Below are 18598 nucleotides of genomic sequence, written 5' to 3' on the forward strand. Positions count from 1 at the left end.
GACATATTAAAGCAAGAGTTGAAGATAAATCACTGTTCTATATAGTACAAATATAGAGGGATTGGTATGAAAGGAATGTGACATAATATCAGTATGACAATTGACAGTAGCCCATGGAGCTCAAGTCCTGGGTATTAGCGCTTGCAGCGGGATTCATAGTCAGAATCCTGTCATCTTCCTCTAAATCTTCTTGCGTGGAATTTAGCTGTTTATATGCTAATACTGCAATGCATTGGTTCAGTCTCACAGCTATCAGGCTAATGCGTCATAACACACAAGTCTTACCAGTCTATACTGTCTGTGTTTTTGGAAGGTAAACACACACACACACACACACATACACACACACACACACACACACACACACACACACACACACACACACACACACACAGACACACTTCAAATGACTACATTAATTCTCCGCTAACCTTGACCTTAAAGGGATACTCCAGCGATTTTGTCTTGTATGTCCCTTCAATTGATTTAGGAGAGACACATTAAACAAAGAATAATCAGAATCTAAGAAGCAAAGACAGACACCATGTCCACACAAAGTCGTAAACACATCTTTTTCTCTCCATCTTTGTCCTCCGTCAGGGATGGACTTAACCATTAGGCAACTGCATGGGGCCCCCAACTAAAAGGGCCCAAAACAGCTATAGATTTATTACGATGCTTAGATATGAAAAATATTGAATTTGTACTATTCTAACTTATTGTATCCCGAGATGACTTACAAAAGGCCCCAAGCACTTAAAAAAATGTGCAACTGTACACTACTTACTTACTATGTACTTCTACTTCAGAGGAAAACATTGTACCTTGTAAAAAACATTGTATTTACCTGACAGATAAATGTTACTGGTTATGTTGCAGATTCAGATTTTACTCATAAAATGTAACAATTAAAATATGATGCATTATTATTCATGAAACTATCCAGCACTATATAAAATAGTTGGAATCAAAAGCTCCACCTTGAACAGATGTTAAGTAAATTTAAGCACATTTTACTTTTACTGTGTGGTATTAATAGTTTTACTATTAATAGTTAATAGTTTTACTTCAGAAAAAGGTTTTGAGTACTTCTGTTACCACTGCCAATACCAACATTCCCAGTTAGAGAAAGGGTGAAAAGTAAAGCTAAATGGTGTTAGCCTGGGGCCCCCAAATCACTAAATCCGCCCCTGCCCTCTGTCCAGACTAAAATGGCGCTTTTCTGCCCCTAAAATGGAGCTTCTCCACAATGGCCTCTAGAGTGTGCAAATTTGAAAGAGCTGGCTTGGTGTTTCATAGTAGTGTGTATGGGTGAAAATGGGGAGTTTTATAGAAATGCTGTCATATCAGTGACTAAACAGATGGTGGCAATAGTGCAACATTTCATTGTTTTTCCTTGGCATTTCATTGGAAGAGAAAGAAGAAGAAACAATAACAACAATGGCATACAATACAACATCCTCATTGTATAGGAGAATTACCCATTTTAGCGCTTTAATGTGAACAGAGGTATTTGCACAAAAAGCTGAAACGCCTGGTCTGGACACGTTTTTTGTACAAAAACAGCATTTCAGAATTTAGTCAACTTAATGTAGATGTAGTCTGAAAATTCCTGAATTTTATTCCCAAGTATGTGTCAAGCTCCAGAAACCCATGATCCTACATTTCCCATAACTGTATTGCATTTTTCATTAGACTCCATACGTCTGATTTGTAATGCAGGCTCTGTTAAAAATGTATTATTTATATATAAAATATATTATATATTAAAAATTACGCTAATGACATCACCAAGGTTGTTTTTTCAGACTTGAAGAACCAATCTTCCACCCAGAGCCCCAAATGACATTATACAACCTTTTTCAAAGGCTGAGTAGTGCTCTTCATCATAATAAACTGATCTTGAATCAGTTCCCCTTTAACTTGATCCTATAAGTCAAAATGGACTCAATTTTAGGGGTTTAAACTCTTCTAAACATAGATATACAGGAACACACACGTGTGCACACAGCCACAGGCAAATGCTAATATTTTGATCTTGGTTTACCTTTCTCTCAGTGTTTGTATTGAAAAGGTCACTGAACACCCACTGGAGCATGACTGTTAAATGGTAGCGGGAACAACCACAGTTAAATAAAAAGCACACATTTGTTGTTAGTTTGTTTGCCTGTGTGTGTGGACGGCCAGATGGACGTGTCTTTATGTTTTTGCATTATGCTTTGGTCTGTTAAGGTTAGCTGAAAGGGCAGCTGCAATTCTACAGAGACTGAGTCCTCTAATGCCATAAAACCTTGCATTACAACGCTTTGACATTCTTTTAGACAGAAATTTGGCACTTATTCGATGCATTGCAATCAGGAGCAGTTACAGTAATTTTGGAAAATCGCACAGATGTGAAAAGTGGATCCTTTTCCTCCTCAAAGGGAAAGAAAGAACTGCAAACTCCTTCCGCTCTTCCAAAACACTCAAGTATTTTGACAGTTTTGTCAAAAAGAAGCAGCTTCTCTCATTTATTTTATAATTAAAGCACAGATTGCTCTCACCAACCTCCCCTCATACTGATGACCTTAATATGAACTAATTTTCTTAATTAACTTTGAATGGAAGTGGAATAAGACTATTTACCGAAGAAGTCTGCTATTTAAAGACCATCCAGAATCTACATTTACCTCGAGCCTAACAAGGCTCTTAAAGCACTAGCTGTCAGTATGTGCACTGACACAGAAGTGGCAGAGTTTGTTTGGGTGTTAGATAAGCAGGAAGGTTGTACCTACTTGATAGAAGTATGTGTGTGTGTGTGTGTGTGTGTGTGTGTATGCCAGATAGGCTGGGTTCCCCCTCTGGGCAAGTCTTGGCAACAGCAGAGTAGCGATCAGGTGCCTGAGTAAGACAGCATTTAATGAGATACACAAAGCCAACAAAAGCAGCCAAGTGGCAGATCTTTTCCAAGTGGCACTGAAAGTGTGTGCGTGTGAGTGTATGTTTTCATGTTGATTATGAATGAACCGTCAAATCCCATGCATTTGTGTGTGTGTGTGTGTTTGTGCGTGGGTGCAGAATGATTCACCTTGCAGTTCTTCTTCCAGCTGCTGTTAGCTCAAACTTAATTAGGAGAGAGAGAGAACAAGGGTCTATCTCCTTGTCTAGCTCGACATGAGTTGTTTACGAGTCGACCAACTGCTTATTTGATTGCCTGAATAAATGACACAAAGCAAATGAATCTGAGCTCTCTGCTCTCTGTCAGATGGTCTGGCTGTCGGCCCTTTGCACCTCCATAAATCACTCCCAGTCTTCACACTATCTGCTCTCTGCTAGCTTTCTTTAACAAAATACATTTTACATTACATGCATGGATCATGAATCTGCTAAACCTATCACTGTAGGTCTTATTTCTCTCTGTTATGTCACTATTATCTAGTAACAGGAGTAAACTGAACCACAGGAGATGCATTTTTCTCAATTTCTCAACACTGTGTGGAAACTCTCCGAGAGATCGATAGCTACATCACCTCTTCCACTCAGTTTGTACAGCAGGTAATTAGATAGACGGTGCTACAGTAAGTGCTCATCCTCGCTGCTTTACCTTTTATCAGCGAAAGGTGATAGCTTTGGAATTACAACTTACATACAATAATTGCACAACTGCCTCATGTGGGTTTTTGTAGAGGTACTGGAATCAGGCTGTAATCAGGGGCCATGATGCCCAGATACATTATGCGCTCTAATCAGATTTGGTCTCGGGATGTGATGTGGCAGAGTGTATTCTTCCAGTCATCTGGGATCTTTTTTTTTCACTCCAGTGTCCTTATATCATTAGCATGGATTCAATTTGGCTTGAAACACTATTTGTGCTCGCGGCCACACCCTCACTTTCCTCTGACAATAAAGAGACTATAACACGGCATGTATAGTATTGCGTGACATGGCAAGGCATGGCATGTATAATTGTGTGTCTGTGTGTAGCCGAATAAATGAAGCATCAAATTGCCCTCTCTGATGATTTACGATAATGTTGCAGACTCACTGCCTATAAAACAATGTGATGCGCTTCTGAGAGGAAACTTACAGGTCAGTGCTTCCTGAAAGAGGATCTTGAGAAATTTATCATAAACTAAAGTGCTTCATGACATCTATGAGTGTTACTAATAAAGCATAAAGTATTAAAATAGTAAGCTCTGCACAGTACAGTAGTTCAGCACAATTTTTTGCCCCTCCAGTGAACTGTTGGCCAGTAACTTGAGCTGAAGCCCAACAAAGTCCCGATCATGACTGATGGTGATATGAAGGCGAGAGTTTTGAGCACCAATCTTTCTTCTCTGGCTTAGGTCAAAGGTTTCAATTCACCATTAAGAATTAAATGAGGGGCTCACAATTTTTCAAGTCTGTCTTAAAACAACAGTCTTTTTTTGCTGTAATCATTCCTCCTGTTCATACTGACCATTAGCAGATTCCTTCAAAATGCACTTACAATGTAAGTGATCCACAGTCCTCCTGTGCAAAAATGTTTTTTAAAGTTTATCTGAAGCCAATATGAAGCCTCAGTCGTCCAAATGAGTCAAATCAAGTAGATATCTTTCACTGTTACAGTCTTTTTAGTGCTAAAGTTCCTCTTTTTGTTACTATACTTCCACCGCAGCTCAACAGGGAAACAATGTCCGAAGAAACACAAAGAAAGAATTTGATGCTAAGAAGACTGTAAATGTGTCAGATATCCACTTGATATGACAAACTCAGACTGCTGAAGCCTCATATAAGCTTCACATCAACTTTTAAATGCATTTCTGCTCAAAATGACTTTGTGGACACACTCTGGATTTTGGCCTCCATCACTTACACTGACAGCACATTCTTTTAATTGCCAGTATGAACAGGAAGAATAATTACAGTGAGGAAAACCTCTTTCAGTGTTCATATGGACACTTGACTGCATATGTGAAATCCAAAGCCTGCTCTTCCCCACTCAGAAAATGTAAAAAAAAGAGCAACTAACTAGCAGCTGGAAGTCTTGTTTTTGCTGACCTCCAGTGGTTTAACTTCACACCATGCTGCGGTTATGTGTCCTCTGGGGTGTGGTAAGTATGCTGTGACATCACTGTTGGGTGTGGTTACAAGTTTTACACACATCTGAGCAACAAACTTGAAACGTTCAACTGCAGAGAATCCCAAGATGCTTTAAGTTGATTCAGAATTGAGTTTTTTGTGTGTAGCAAGCCCTAAAACAATATTTAAATAAGGCCTTGCATATAACATTATTTGCTACCACAACTGAAATTTACCAAATGAATGGACCTATATATTAACAAATTAATAGTGTGAATGATTAAAAGTGACTTACTGATGAATGACTAAATCGTTATTATCATGCCAATATGACATTATGAGATGTAGCCTAAGAAAACAAAACAATAACACAATTATTCAATTTCGTTTAGATCGAGGTAACAATCATGCAAAAAGGGAACGTTAATGTCAAATAAATTCACTTAAAATCTTTGCTGTAGGCTAAGTTTGTATTTTGGATGAGTATGGTGTGCAGCAGGCCTAGTACCCATTCCTTTATTTATTCATTTTAATTTATTTATTCACTTATTTATTTCCCTCTGGATGGGGACCAGATCTGTCCTCCTTCCATCCTCTGACGGGCCATCCCTCCCCCGGCCCGCCCTCAGCCGGCTCAGGGCTCGGCAGCATCCATCTCTGCACCGGGACACACGCAACGGAAAGAGGCTGCGAGGAAACTGAACAGGCGGCAGACCAGCGAGGGAGAAAAAAAAATCTCACAAGCTGCTGCTCCACGGTGTGAAGGCGGTCCGTGTTATACAAAGCCACCAACAACCGGCTGTCCTTCATTATTTAAACTGGACAACACAGCGGTGATACTCCGGAGCTTCCACTTGCCTGTTGAAGTGATGCATCCCGCAGGACTGCGCTCTCGCTGTGTGAACATGATTTGATCTTCGCTGTGGAGAAATCCGTTCGGTCCCATTTACAATAAGAGGGAGCATGAAGTTTGCGGTTGCGGTGTTGTGGTTCTCCCTGGCTCTCGGCAGGATGCAAGGTAAGGACCTGGAAGACAGGTTCGTCTTTAAACTGTTGAAGCTGTGCAACTGCCAGGTAGCATCTGTTTGACCAAATAAAGGATCAATTATCTCAGAATGCAGAAACATCTTAAACCTGATGAGGATTTGAGATTGTGGTGCGCGATCACAACACATCATCTCTGAACAGTCTCATTCATCCAACAAACTATTTGGGCAAGCGGTGTCCTGTCCTGGCCAGTGCTCCTAACAGTAATTACAGGCAAAGAGTTCATTTTGAATCGGGCATGTTTTATAATTCAAATATGATTGCGCTTCTAATCGTGTACTAGGCAGCAGGACAAAATGATGGGGTCAGGTGAGTGGAGCACAATCATCATTTATTAAAGAACGGGAGCGCAGCGCCCTCCTGGGGATGTATGGCTGAGGATAGGCTGTATAAGAGTCTACAATATGGGGCAATATAGAACTGAATACATGGGACAGAGGAAGAATTCCCTTACATAATAAAGCTGCGACTCGGATATGTCTCATATGGTTTTGTTATCAAAAGTAAATGAAATATTGTGATTGTGCAATATAGAAACAGACTTGGTGCAACAGCTTCTCTCCCTTTCTCTCTCTCTCTCTCTCTATCTGTCTCTGTTTCTCTCTCTCTCCCTATCTGTCTGTTTCTCTCTGTTTCTCTCTCTCTCTCTCTCTCTCTCTCTCTCACTCTGTGTGTGTTTGCGTGTGTCAGTGCATGTTTATATCAGCTTACTGTAAAGTATTTACACCCCTCTAATCAGAAGTGGAGTGGCTCTTGGCAACACATACTGTAAATCCTCCTTGCTGTATATATGCATACTGTGTGTCTGTGTGTGTGTGTGTGTGTGTGTGTGTCTGTGTGTCTGTGTGCGCGCGCGCAAGAGGAGAGAGAACTAGAGAGAAAATGATAAATCCCTCCTCAGTTACCAAGTAGCTGTCCCAGTGTCAGCATGCACTTAACTTCATGAGGAATCACATTTTCAACAGACACTGAATTACCTGAAAAGGAGCTCTGATTAATGACACTATTGGAAACAGTTTGGCATGGGATGATACGCCTAGATTTTAAAGGGTCAGTTCACCCAAAGTACGAAAAAACAAACAAACAGACAAAAAACATTGTTTATTGTTTTGCAGATATCTTGAGTGTTATGATTTTACAATTTCCTCTACTAGTATAATATAGATTAATGGAATTTCCTTTGAAAAATGACAGTAATAAATTAACAGCAGTGATCGTAGTTTTCATACAGGCTGTTTCCCTGGTAGAAAGTAGTTCCAACAGAAACTGAGGTGACCACATGTATGAAATACTGTGTTCACCTCTGGTCATGTGATGGTCACTGTCTTTGACATCATATGACCATGTGTGAACAACATGTGTGGGCTTGTATGTTCACATATTCCTCAGGGGCATCGTGACTGATGGGGTTAACAATTGTGAAAAATCTTGGCTCCCCCAGATGCACCTGTCTTGTTGCATTGTGGGCAAACGAAAGCAGGGCAGCAGCTTAGATTGTATTTCTTCCTCCCATCTCATTCTTTATTTTTCTCTCAATTGGCAGATTTAAAGAGCAGAAACGGCACACAGTGAAAAAGCTAAGTTAAAGTTAAACTGTCTTTCGTTTGCACTAGTGTGTAAAGAAAAACAATAGGTTTCCCTCTGTTTTCCCTCTCATCCCATTACCCCTCTCAGTGGTACATCCCACTGTGGTTCCATGGCGAGCAGATGGTGACAGTGTCTAGGTGATTGTACCACTGTGTCGCCCATGGGGTGTTTCAGATTGCGTTTGTCAATCATCAGCAAAGGTGCACAGGACACATACAATCTATGCGCATACTGTACATTGTCCTCTGTATATGCAAACAAATACACGGGCACATACACACTCTTACACACACACACTAATGCATTATAATTTCCCCACAAAGAATCAACCCCATCCCCCATCAGCTATCATGCTATATGGTCTAATCAATACTCTCCCCTTTACCTCTACTCAATCAACCAATCTCTCTCTCTCTCTCTCACACACACACACACACACACACACACACACACACACACACATACAGAGGCAATCAGCCTCTACCTAAGGGAGGGAGCAGGCTCTTATAGAGGGAGCCATCCCTGCAGTGTTTTACCAGTTTGGCTCCTGTGTTTTTGTTGATGAGGATCTTGAGACAGCTGCTTCCTGTAGAGATGATGATAGAGATTCAGCTGACTGAGTGTACTGGTGCCCCATTTCAAGCCTTTACAAACTGAGTGCTTTACAGGGGATCTGATGCAACAGGAGGTAATCTGTCTGACTCTGAACATGGCATGTACTTTAAGTTCAGATTCCAACACACCGCCAAGGAAACAGAGGGAGACAGATGCAAAACAAGGTTGCATTTGTGCCCGTGGACACACACACACACCCTAAAGCACTGTCTCTCTTTTCCACACATGCGCACAAGCATCGAACAGCACACATGCATATATGTGTGACTATGTATCACCTAGTCATTACCAAATTTACTTAGCTTGAACTTAAAAATACCGTATAAGCATGGTGATATTCTATATTTTTGTAATTGTCGACAAATCCCATGAAAAGACAAAAATGACTAAAAACACATAAATGAGCCACACCCTTGCACCTGGTGACATGTTTTTTCATTACAATGAATATGGGCACTGTAGTTTAAGTCTCTCTCCACTCAAATAATTTTTTTTCTTCTTGTTCCTACAGTTGGATGTTTGAGCTGAATGATGTATGACACTGGAAGGCTGTTTTCACATTCATCTGCTGAAAGCAGAAAGTTTCTCTGTGTTTATTGAAAATCTGATTCTAAGGGGTTGGCCTACGAGCATGGTGATGATCACAAATAGTTTGGAAGCCAATATTGGTCCAATACTCAACTTACACTAGTTTGATGTGGAAACTTGAAGCCTCCAGTGCACATAGACTGAGAATGGACTTTATAGTGAAGCAGGAGACATCTTGTGTTACATATTTCTAGATTCTGGAATTGTTATTGAGGGTGAGGAGTTGATTTCATATTAAGGATTTTAACAGTATAATTTAACTTTCTGTATGGAAAAAACATATTAGACACAAATTATTATTCAAAGTAGAATATTTTATATACATCTTTAAGGACCAGTGTATAGGATTTAGTGGCATCTAGTGGTGAGGTTGCAGATTGCAACCAACTGAAAACCCCTCTCCTGCCCCTCCCCTTCCAAGCATGCGGGAGAACCTACGGTTCTTGCAAAAAACGTGAAAAACGCGAAAGGCCCTTCCTAGAGCCAGTGTTTGATTTGTCTGTTCTGGGCTACTGTAGAGACATGGTGGTGCAACATGGCGGGCTCCGTGGCAGAAGACCCACATCCTATGCTATGATATAATTCTAAGGTAACAAAAACAACACAACAATTTTTATTTTCAGGTGATTATACACTAATGAAAACATACTTATGAATATTATATTCCATATCTGCTAAGTCCGTTCTGCTAGATGCCACTAAATTCTATGCACTGCACCTTTAAAACATGTCTGGAGGGGATCTTTAAAGTCATTCCCACAACACTGTCCTGCTGCTGTAGATAGTAATCTGTTTAAATTAGTCCCCAACAAATACACTATCTACTCCTGTTTAAGTAACAGATCTAAAAACTACAGTGCCCAGCCGTTTTAAGAAATTACATTACCTTTTTCTTTAAAATATTTGTGACACGTTTTTTAAAGATTTATGTCTGCAGTTGAAAGAAATGGGCTTGTTGGAAAGTATTGAGAAATGGTTTTGATGTTTTCATGGATTTGTTGACAATAATACTTGCCAAAATAGTAATTTCAAATCTCCAACAACTACCAAGACACCAAACAGGTGTCATGTTGCAGGTGTAGTTACCAGTAATAAAATGTAATAGTAATTAGAGCTTCAACAATTAGTCCATTAATCAATTAGTCAATTGACAGAAAATTAATCAGCAACTATTTTGAAAGTCAAATTATCATTTCAGTAATTTCATAAAAGCAAAAATGACAAAAATTTTATTGTTTTTAACTTCTCAAATGTAATGATTTAATGCTTTTCTTCATCATACGTGATAGTGAATTGGATATCTTTGGCTTTTGTACTGTCGGTTGGACTCTGGGAAACTGTAATGGTAATGGTCATTTTTCACCATTTTCTGACATTTTAACAGACCAAATGATTAATCGAGAAAACAATTAGCAGATTAATCAATAATGAAAATATTTGGACCATCACTTTATGTATGGTATAATATAGACTTTTGTGCTCTTCATATCCTTCTGACAGTATGTTGACCCTGACCATATTTTTTGTATAATACAAATTCTACCTTCAAACCTAAACAGCCCCCTGAACAAGTGATGAATTAAACAAGAAATTTAAACACAGAGAAAGATGATACTGCTTCTTCTTTTACTGTCCATGACAGAGAAAGTTTTAAACAACCACACAGTCCTTCCTGTCTCTCTCTCCTGTAAACTATAGCAGCAGACTATGTAGTGTAGTGTATGTAGCATGTACTGTGGGATGAGACTTATCTGTCTTAAGACTCAAGTTGAAATGGGAATTTGTTTTCTCCCTGCTATCTGTTTTGCTGTCTGTTCTCATTCCCCTTGCCCCAGTTAACTTCTCCTTCTGTACCAACCTCTATCCTGCCCCCTCATTCTGTCTCTCTCAGACACTAGAGGGAATTGCTCTGGGTCACTCTGCCTCTCTCTTTCCTTATCAGCTCTCTCCACTCCTCTGCTCCATTCCCCTTGTTTGAGAGGCTGTTGAATCAAACTTCTCTTTTCTGTCTATTGGCCTCTGCCTGTGTTGCCACACTAACATACTTTAGGCAGTGCCAAATATCGCCCTCTTATGTGGATGAATGCTCAGAGCTCTGTGCTGATAGAGCCGCTGAGTTACAGCTCCAGTACAAATACCAAATAATGCTCTGAGCATCCAGCGAATGTTGCTGTCATCTGCATCTTAGTTATGTACAGTGAGTAACAGTGAAGAGGTTCAGTGTCTTGCTTAAGGACATCTGGACATTTAGTTCTTGATGAGCATGTGCACTTGAACTTACTTAATAGTCTCTGAGCAGTCTGACTACTAGACTAAACCATTTAGTTTTTATTGAAAACAACATGTTTCACACCGACGCTTTGACATAGATAGTATATTTTAACTGCAGAGTCAAGTCGCTCTCTGTAAAAGTGGAAAACATCACAGTGTGTTTTCTTTAATTGTCTACCTAAGAGACCTGATATCTCGCAGCTGTCTGCTCTCTTAACAGTGGCTGGTGAAGTGAAAGCACTGTTCCTTCGTTGTACTGTCTCCAGCTCAGTGTGAGCGTCACTCTTTAACTGACTATTATGTCTTGTGCCTGACTGCACAAAGCGCTCTGAGCTCAGCTCGTCTCCCCTGGCAATTGTTCTGTCTGAGGTGATCATGTCAGCATGATCATTTTGTCAGCCTTGGGAGCTTAGATGCATTTGCTCGGCCATGACCAGCTGTCAGTCCGGGGTTGACAGTGTGTGTGTGTGTGTGTGTGTGTGTGTGTGTGTGTGTCTGACTCTAAGGCACTGACTTAATTTTTGCTTCCACTTGCTTTTTAGACTCTTGAGAGAGTTCACTTTGTTCAGGCACAACTTGTGCACATCTGTCTGTGTACATGAATATTACATGCATATGAGCTAACTATCCGTATAATTAGGGCTTCAACTAACTTTTTTTTTTATCAATTAATTTCTTCTGATTCATTTTTATTATAATCATGATTACTTCATACAATGTCTGAAAATTTAGGAAAAATGCCCATCATTTCAATTTCCAATCCATCATTTTTCAATTGGTTATCATAAACCTATTTCATGTAATAGTAATGAGAGCTATTAATATTCACAGTACCCAGAAGATGAATTTGGTGATCCCCTGACTTTTTATTTGGCACCATCAGCAGCTCAAAATTTTCATTTATCTGATGAAATATCTCTACATCTACTAAATTAATTGGCACAAAATGTTGTGCAGACATTCCCAAACAATGCATCTGAATGACTTAAGTGATCCCGTGACTTCCCCTCTAGTGCTAATGTGGCTGTAGACTCTTGGTCTTTTTTCTTTTCTTTCTTTTTTTATTAAAAGATGAATCCAAAGAAGATTAATTAAGTGTTAATCAATTGCTCTACTAATTTCACCACTTATAATCATATCCATAACTATAACCTTGTGCACACTATACAGTTTTCTCTCCCAAACTTACTTCTTCTTGATTTTGTCCTCGATACTACTTTCTTCTCTGGCTCCTTCCAGCTCAGGAGGACTTTGTGTCGCTGGCGGAGATGGAGGATTCCTTGTTGAGGAACCTTTTCAGGGGTTACCAGAAGTGGGTGCGGCCTGTCCAGCATGCCAACGACACCATCACTGTACGCTTTGGACTGAAGATCTCACAGCTGGTTGATGTGGTGAGGACAACACACACAGAACACACAGGGAAGGGTTGAATTAGGCTTACTTGAAAAATTCATAATTTATTCATGCAGTCAACTTTTCAACTGTATGTTGTGTAAATTTTGTTTCCCAACATGAAGGTCTAAATTGTGTTTCAAATCCCACACTGCCAGGACGAGAATTCAGTGGGAGAAGCTGAGAATGCTAAAGCCTTAAATTATGCATTATTTTGTTGGCCTAAAAGTAGGCAAATTCAAAAATATTAAACTCTCTTAGTTAAAACTGAAGTCTTTTAATTAGAGAATGTAAACTCCCTCCTGGTTACTAAAAAATTAAATAACTGCCATGACCTCATTGTCCTCAGTGGTGTAGTGATGGCCCTGCTATATATTATGTATTAGATTAATATTAGATAGATGAGGGTATTTTAAACTGTCTCTGCAGTGTTGTAATGCTTCGAGGAGATGCAACCCAGCACACAGATTTAAAGCTGTATGCACCTGTTAAGGAAGCTCTCTGCAGAAATTAAAACTGCCTTGTGTAACACGGTTGATAAAATCCTGTTAAAGTCCTCTGACGATCAGGGGATATTTTTCAGAATGAGAGAGGAAAGGAAGGAAAGAAGACATGAGGAAGGAAGCAAACCTCATCATTACTGAGATGGAAAAGAGAATATAGAGCAGCCACAAGGACTGGTGATTATTTAGAAGAAAGAGGCAAAGGAGGGAACTGACAGAACAATATAGAAGATATTGTTCATTATTTGGAGGGAGGCAAGACATAAAGAGGTGGCTGGAAGGTTAATAACTTGGGCAGGAGAAGACAAATACAAAGACAGAGAAAGGTAGGAATGGTGATTAAAGGCTGTAGAGAGTGGCTGTTAAAGGAGGTCAGTAGAGGAACTACAGTACAGAGGATACACTGAGGACCAGAAGTGTGAGGAAATAAGTGGAGGAGGATGAGGAGCTGAGGGATTTAAAGGGGCAAAGAGTGGAATAGAGAGTGTAAAGAAGAGAGAGGAAGAGAGGTTAAAAGAGAGGTCCAAAGTGGTCTTTCATAGCAGCAGAGGAAGTAATGAGGCCATCAGGCTGAGAGGAACCAGATCGCATTTATTATTTACACAAGGACACACACAAAGCCGCTCCCCTAACTCCACAGAGGGCCACATTTTGACTACATCAGCATCTGATCTTCATACCCTTGCCGTCTCAGAAATAACATTTAGTAGAGTGCCCTCTTGTGGTGTCTAACTAAAATACTGATACTTTGTTTTAAGGTTTACCTCAGTGCCTCTCGGGGGCCAAAAAACTACCATTTTTTTACCTTTTTCCTGCACATAAACTTCACTTTCAGCTTACAGTGAACACCAATCCTCTTATTCCTCTCAGCCACCCTCTCTCCATGCCTCTCTGATTTGTTTTTGTACAGTACAGTATATGTCAACATTTCATGTTGAGCAAATGAGACAGCAGTGATACTGGTCACTGCAGAGTCCCTTGTGCTTCTCTCTCTCTCTCTCATTAAATGCTCTACGTAGACATACCCTGAAGCCAGGCACTTAACCCCCGAGCTGTTCCTGTGTGCTTTCTTACTGGCAAGCAAGAGAAGCAATTAACCCACTTTGGAAAAAAAAATCCTGTCTAACTGGGCTTAAGTACTTTCTTTCATCCTCCTCAACTTTCAACTTTTTGTCTCCAGCTTCTGGTTTGCTTCTCATCCCCTCATTAGCCCCTCTAATCGCTCCTAGTAACTGCCACTAAGATTTATAAACTGTGAACAAAATTTCTTCCCTTTTATTCCTGCAGGATGAAAAAAACCAACTGATGACTACAAATGTCTGGCTCTGGCAGGTAAAAATGAACACTTCCCAAACTCTTCACAGATACTAGATCTCTACATTTTGAATGGCTGTGGTTTGGTATCAACCATCAGTTTACCCTATAGTATATAAAACGATGCAATGTAGTGTGAAGCCACTCAGTATGGTGTAGTATGATTTTACTGAAGGACTATTTAAAGAAACCTAGCAAATCAAGTGTTATTTTCAGAATTTAGATATGCAAGGGTACAATATGAAGAGACATAAAATCTGGTCTATGCAATGTAAAAGTTATATTAAAAAGTATCAAGTAATGTCAATAATTACATCAAATTTCCAATGGGTATAAGAGATATTTAAGGGCTTTAACTTATCAGGGGCAAAACAAGACTAAAGAGTCTAAAACAAGACTAAAGAGTCTACTAAGGGTAATTACGTACAGTGATGGTGGCTTGCTAACAGTTTCCAATAAGCACTAAACACAAAGTAGCCTAGTACAGCTGAGGCTGATGGGAATATCGAATGCATCCCCAATTAGTTTTGCAGGTGTTAGTTCATAAACAAATATATTTGACAAATAGAAATTTTGGAATGATATCGCTACATCTAGAATGTAGCTAGAACTTAACGCATCAGCAAGTGATTCTAATTCATCCTGAGGAGGACATGAACATGTGTACCACATTGTACCACATCAATCCATCCAATAGTTGTGGAGATGTCACTAAAAATCAAAATGTCAACCTCATTGTTGAGGAAAACTCAAAAGACATTTACTCAATTTGATTTTGAATCAATTATACGCAAATGTGGTAATGATCATGGACACATTAACAAACTGGGGAAAAGGGACAATGAAACTATATTATACAGTACAATGACTACACACACGTGGTTTTTGCTCTGAATTTAACTGCTGTCCATCGTGCTGAAATGGAAGAATATGCACTTAACCATGTCATTATCTGATCATTCTACATCAACAATGAACCAATCATGCATTGTATGGATTCATGTTTTTTTAAAAGGAGTGGGTTGACGTGAAGCTGAAGTGGAACCCAGATGACTATGCAGGCATTACCTCCATCAGAGTGCCTTCAGAGACTATATGGCTGCCTGACATCGTCCTGTATGAAAAGTGAGTTATGCAGCACTCTGTGCTCATCAGCAACACATTCTCAGGTTGTGCTTGATAACTCTGATACATATTTGTAACCTAAATCAATTTGCCTTTCCTTATTGCTGTCTCTCACACTTGGTTCTCTGCCTCTGTGTTTCTCTTACACATTACCTTACCCAGTGATCGTGGCTTTTTCTTAACTTTCTCCTCTCCCTCTCTTTCCCATCTACTACCAGCGCGGATGGTCGCTTTGAGGGTTCCCTGATGACAAAAGCCATTGTGCGCTGGGATGGTACCATAACATGGACCCCACCTGCCAGCTACAAGTCTTCCTGCACCATGGACGTAACCTTCTTCCCCTTCGACCGACAGAACTGCTCCATGAAGTTTGGCTCCTGGACTTATGATGGAAATATGGTGGATCTGGTCCTGGTGGATCACTATGTGGACCGCAAAGACTTCTTTGATAATGGCGAGTGGGAAATCCTCAATGCTACAGGAGTCAAAGGAAGCAGGAGGGATGGGGTTTACTGGTACCCGTTTGTAACCTACTCCTTCATCCTCAAGAGGCTGCCCTTGTTCTACACCCTGTTCCTCATCATCCCCTGCCTCGGCCTGTCCTTTCTTACTGTACTAGTGTTCTATTTGCCATCAGACGAGGGAGAGAAACTGTCACTTTCCACATCTGTGCTGGTGTCACTGACTGTGTTCCTCCTGGTCATAGAAGAAATTATTCCATCATCCTCAAAGGTGGGCAACCTTGAAAGTTTACATTGAAGTCGATGTGACTTCAAAAGGTCCTACTCGACTGTATTTTTTTCTTTCCACACTTCATGTGTTCAGTTATCCTAATTGTAATCTTATTTGCAGTATGACCTAATTAACACAGACCACAGCCACAGTCCTCTCAATTACCTGCAGCTTATTGCATGTCAACTCAATTAACAAGCTACTGGCTTCAGACACTTCTCAGCCCAATGTAGAACACAACTGAAAAGCAGAGCTTAAAATGACATCATTCAAAATCATATACTTTTTACTCTACAGTATAGTCCATTATAAGTATTAGTATTAGTCTGTTAAAATGCTTTTATAATGTTGGCCAAATTGTCCATTGAGGGTTATTTATGTGGTATACAGAACTCAAAAGTGATGGAAGAAGTATTCAAATTCTTTACTTAAGTTAAAAGTAGTAACACCACAATGTAAAAATAAATAAGTAAATGCACTTAAACCATCCAAAGTAAGTGTTCAGTATGCATAATGGCCCATTTCAGATCATTATATATTTTTAATCTTAAGGCCACAGAATAATAATTTGTGTGCAAAAGCTTTTATCTTGTACAAAATGATTTTAAAAAAAAAACAAAACTTTTTGGGACTTCAGTGGCATCATCATTCTTATTAGTACCTGGTAACCTCACATCAATCCCAGCATAGGCAGCTTTGCATAACTCCAACCAGAGTAGGTCTGATCAGCCACATCACTGAAAATACCCGTGTGGGTATGCAGGGCCTTTAATGAGTAACAATGCATCATACTTTGTAATTCTCAAGTGAAGTACAAGTATGTGAGTACAGTACTTTAGTAAATGTACTTAAATACTAAGTATTAAATAAACTATGGTCACTAAACAGGCTCCATCTATGAAATATATTCTTTATTTCCTGAGGAAACAAATATATACTTTAGAGTCTTGTCTGATTCCTTAACCATTTTATTTATTTTTTGTCCCAGGTGATCCCACTAATCGGAGAGTACCTGCTGTTCATCATGATCTTTGTCACCTTCTCCATCATCGTCACCGTCTTTGTCATTAATGTCCATCATCGCTCCTCTGCAACCTACCACCCCATGGCCCCCTGGGTAAAGAGCCTTTTCCTTCAGAGACTGCCCAGACTGCTGTGTATGAGGGGGCACACTGACAGGTAAAATAGGATCACCTGTATTGAATATCTACCCATGTATATGACAGGATACATTTGTGAAATCAATTGTTTCCACTATTCTTAGATACCACTTCCCAGATATTGAGATGCGCAGCCCTGAGCTGAAGCCCCGCAGAGGTGCAGGGAGGAGGGGGGTTCCTGGCCACAGTGCCGGCCAGCAGAGAGGACCCCTCGGAGGGAAGGAGGACGAGAACCAAGCCTGGCTTGCCATGCTGGAGAAAGCTACAAATTCAGTTCGCTACATCAGCCGTCACATCAAAAAGGAGCACTTCATACGAGAGGTGTGTGAGTGGGTGGACATGAGGGAAGGCGTGGGATGAAATGTTTCTGCATTCATGTTGTGCGACGTTCTCTTTGAATTTTTTATACTATTACAGCTTCCTGCTCGTTAAAATTTTGCTCCTAACTGATTTCTTCTTTGCTCTATAAGTGTTATAAAGGGACACAGAATCATTCTTGTGTCCTGAATAACAGATGTTGTTGCTTAAGTTTCACATCAACACCTGTGGACTCTTTTTGTTTCTGCCTCTCTTAATCTGTCTATACATCCCTCTCTCTCTGTGTCTCTCATTCAGGTAGTACAAGACTGGAAGTTTGTGGCTCAGGTGTTGGACAGGATTTTCCTCTGGGCCTTCCTAACAGTGTCAATATTAGGAACAGTCCTAATCTTCACCCCTGCGCTGCAGATGTACCTCAGCTCACCTTAATGAACACAAACACACACTCATAAATACTCTTCAACAGCTCATTCTTGTTTTCCAGTTGGTCTTTGACTATGATTTATTGATAAGCTCAATAAAACAACTGTATTGTATATTTTTTTTGTAGAAATAAGCTCAAACTACAAACTTTTACCTCCCTACAGTATTGTTTGCAGCCTGTAATGACTACTGGATACTGTAATATTCTAGATGCAGCTTGTCATTCAGTGTAAAGTGCATGCACAGGAGTGCAAACGACTGACAGCAATAAGCAGGTTATAGTAGCGTGTATGATTTTCAATATCCATGTTTGTATAACTGTGGCATTGTAATAATACATGCAACCACTTTCACAGTATCACTCCATCAATAATGAGTTGTTTTGTGTGTCACATGCACTACAGTATGTTGCCAAGCTGTACTTAATGTGCTGTAATAATGATGATAATAAAAAGAAATCTGATGTACAAAATCAATGTTTAT

At 39.8% G+C, this 18598-nt stretch overlaps 1 protein-coding gene across 1 annotated transcript; it reads left to right on the top strand.

Annotated features, from left to right (window-relative positions):
• Window positions 1-1524: 1524 nt before the first annotated feature.
• On the top strand, window positions 1525-18587 carry chrnb3a (cholinergic receptor nicotinic beta 3 subunit a). Its single transcript, XM_067584146.1, has 8 exons — window positions 1525-6058; window positions 12388-12539; window positions 14331-14375; window positions 15373-15482; window positions 15701-16214; window positions 17203-17393; window positions 17479-17695; window positions 17990-18587. The coding sequence occupies exons 1-8, from the start codon at window positions 6004-6006 to the stop codon at window positions 18119-18121; spliced, it is 1416 nt and encodes a 471-aa protein (XP_067440247.1). The 5' UTR covers window positions 1525-6003; the 3' UTR covers window positions 18122-18587.
• Window positions 18588-18598: the final 11 nt, after the last annotated feature.

This window comes from Thunnus thynnus, chromosome 3 (assembly GCF_963924715.1).
Source record: "Thunnus thynnus chromosome 3, fThuThy2.1, whole genome shotgun sequence".
NCBI classification, from domain to species: domain Eukaryota; kingdom Metazoa; phylum Chordata; class Actinopteri; order Scombriformes; family Scombridae; genus Thunnus; species Thunnus thynnus.

Coding starts and splice junctions, on each gene's coding strand:
- chrnb3a (XM_067584146.1), top strand. CDS start 6,004: ATGAAGTTTGCGGTTGCGGTGTTGTGGTTCTCCCTGGCTCTCGGCAGG. Junction 15,483..15,700: donor GACATCGTCCTGTATGAAAA/GTGAGTTATGCA, acceptor ATCTACTACCAG/CGCGGATGGTCGCTTTGAGG. Junction 16,215..17,202: donor TTATTCCATCATCCTCAAAG/GTGGGCAACCTT, acceptor TTTTTGTCCCAG/GTGATCCCACTAATCGGAGA.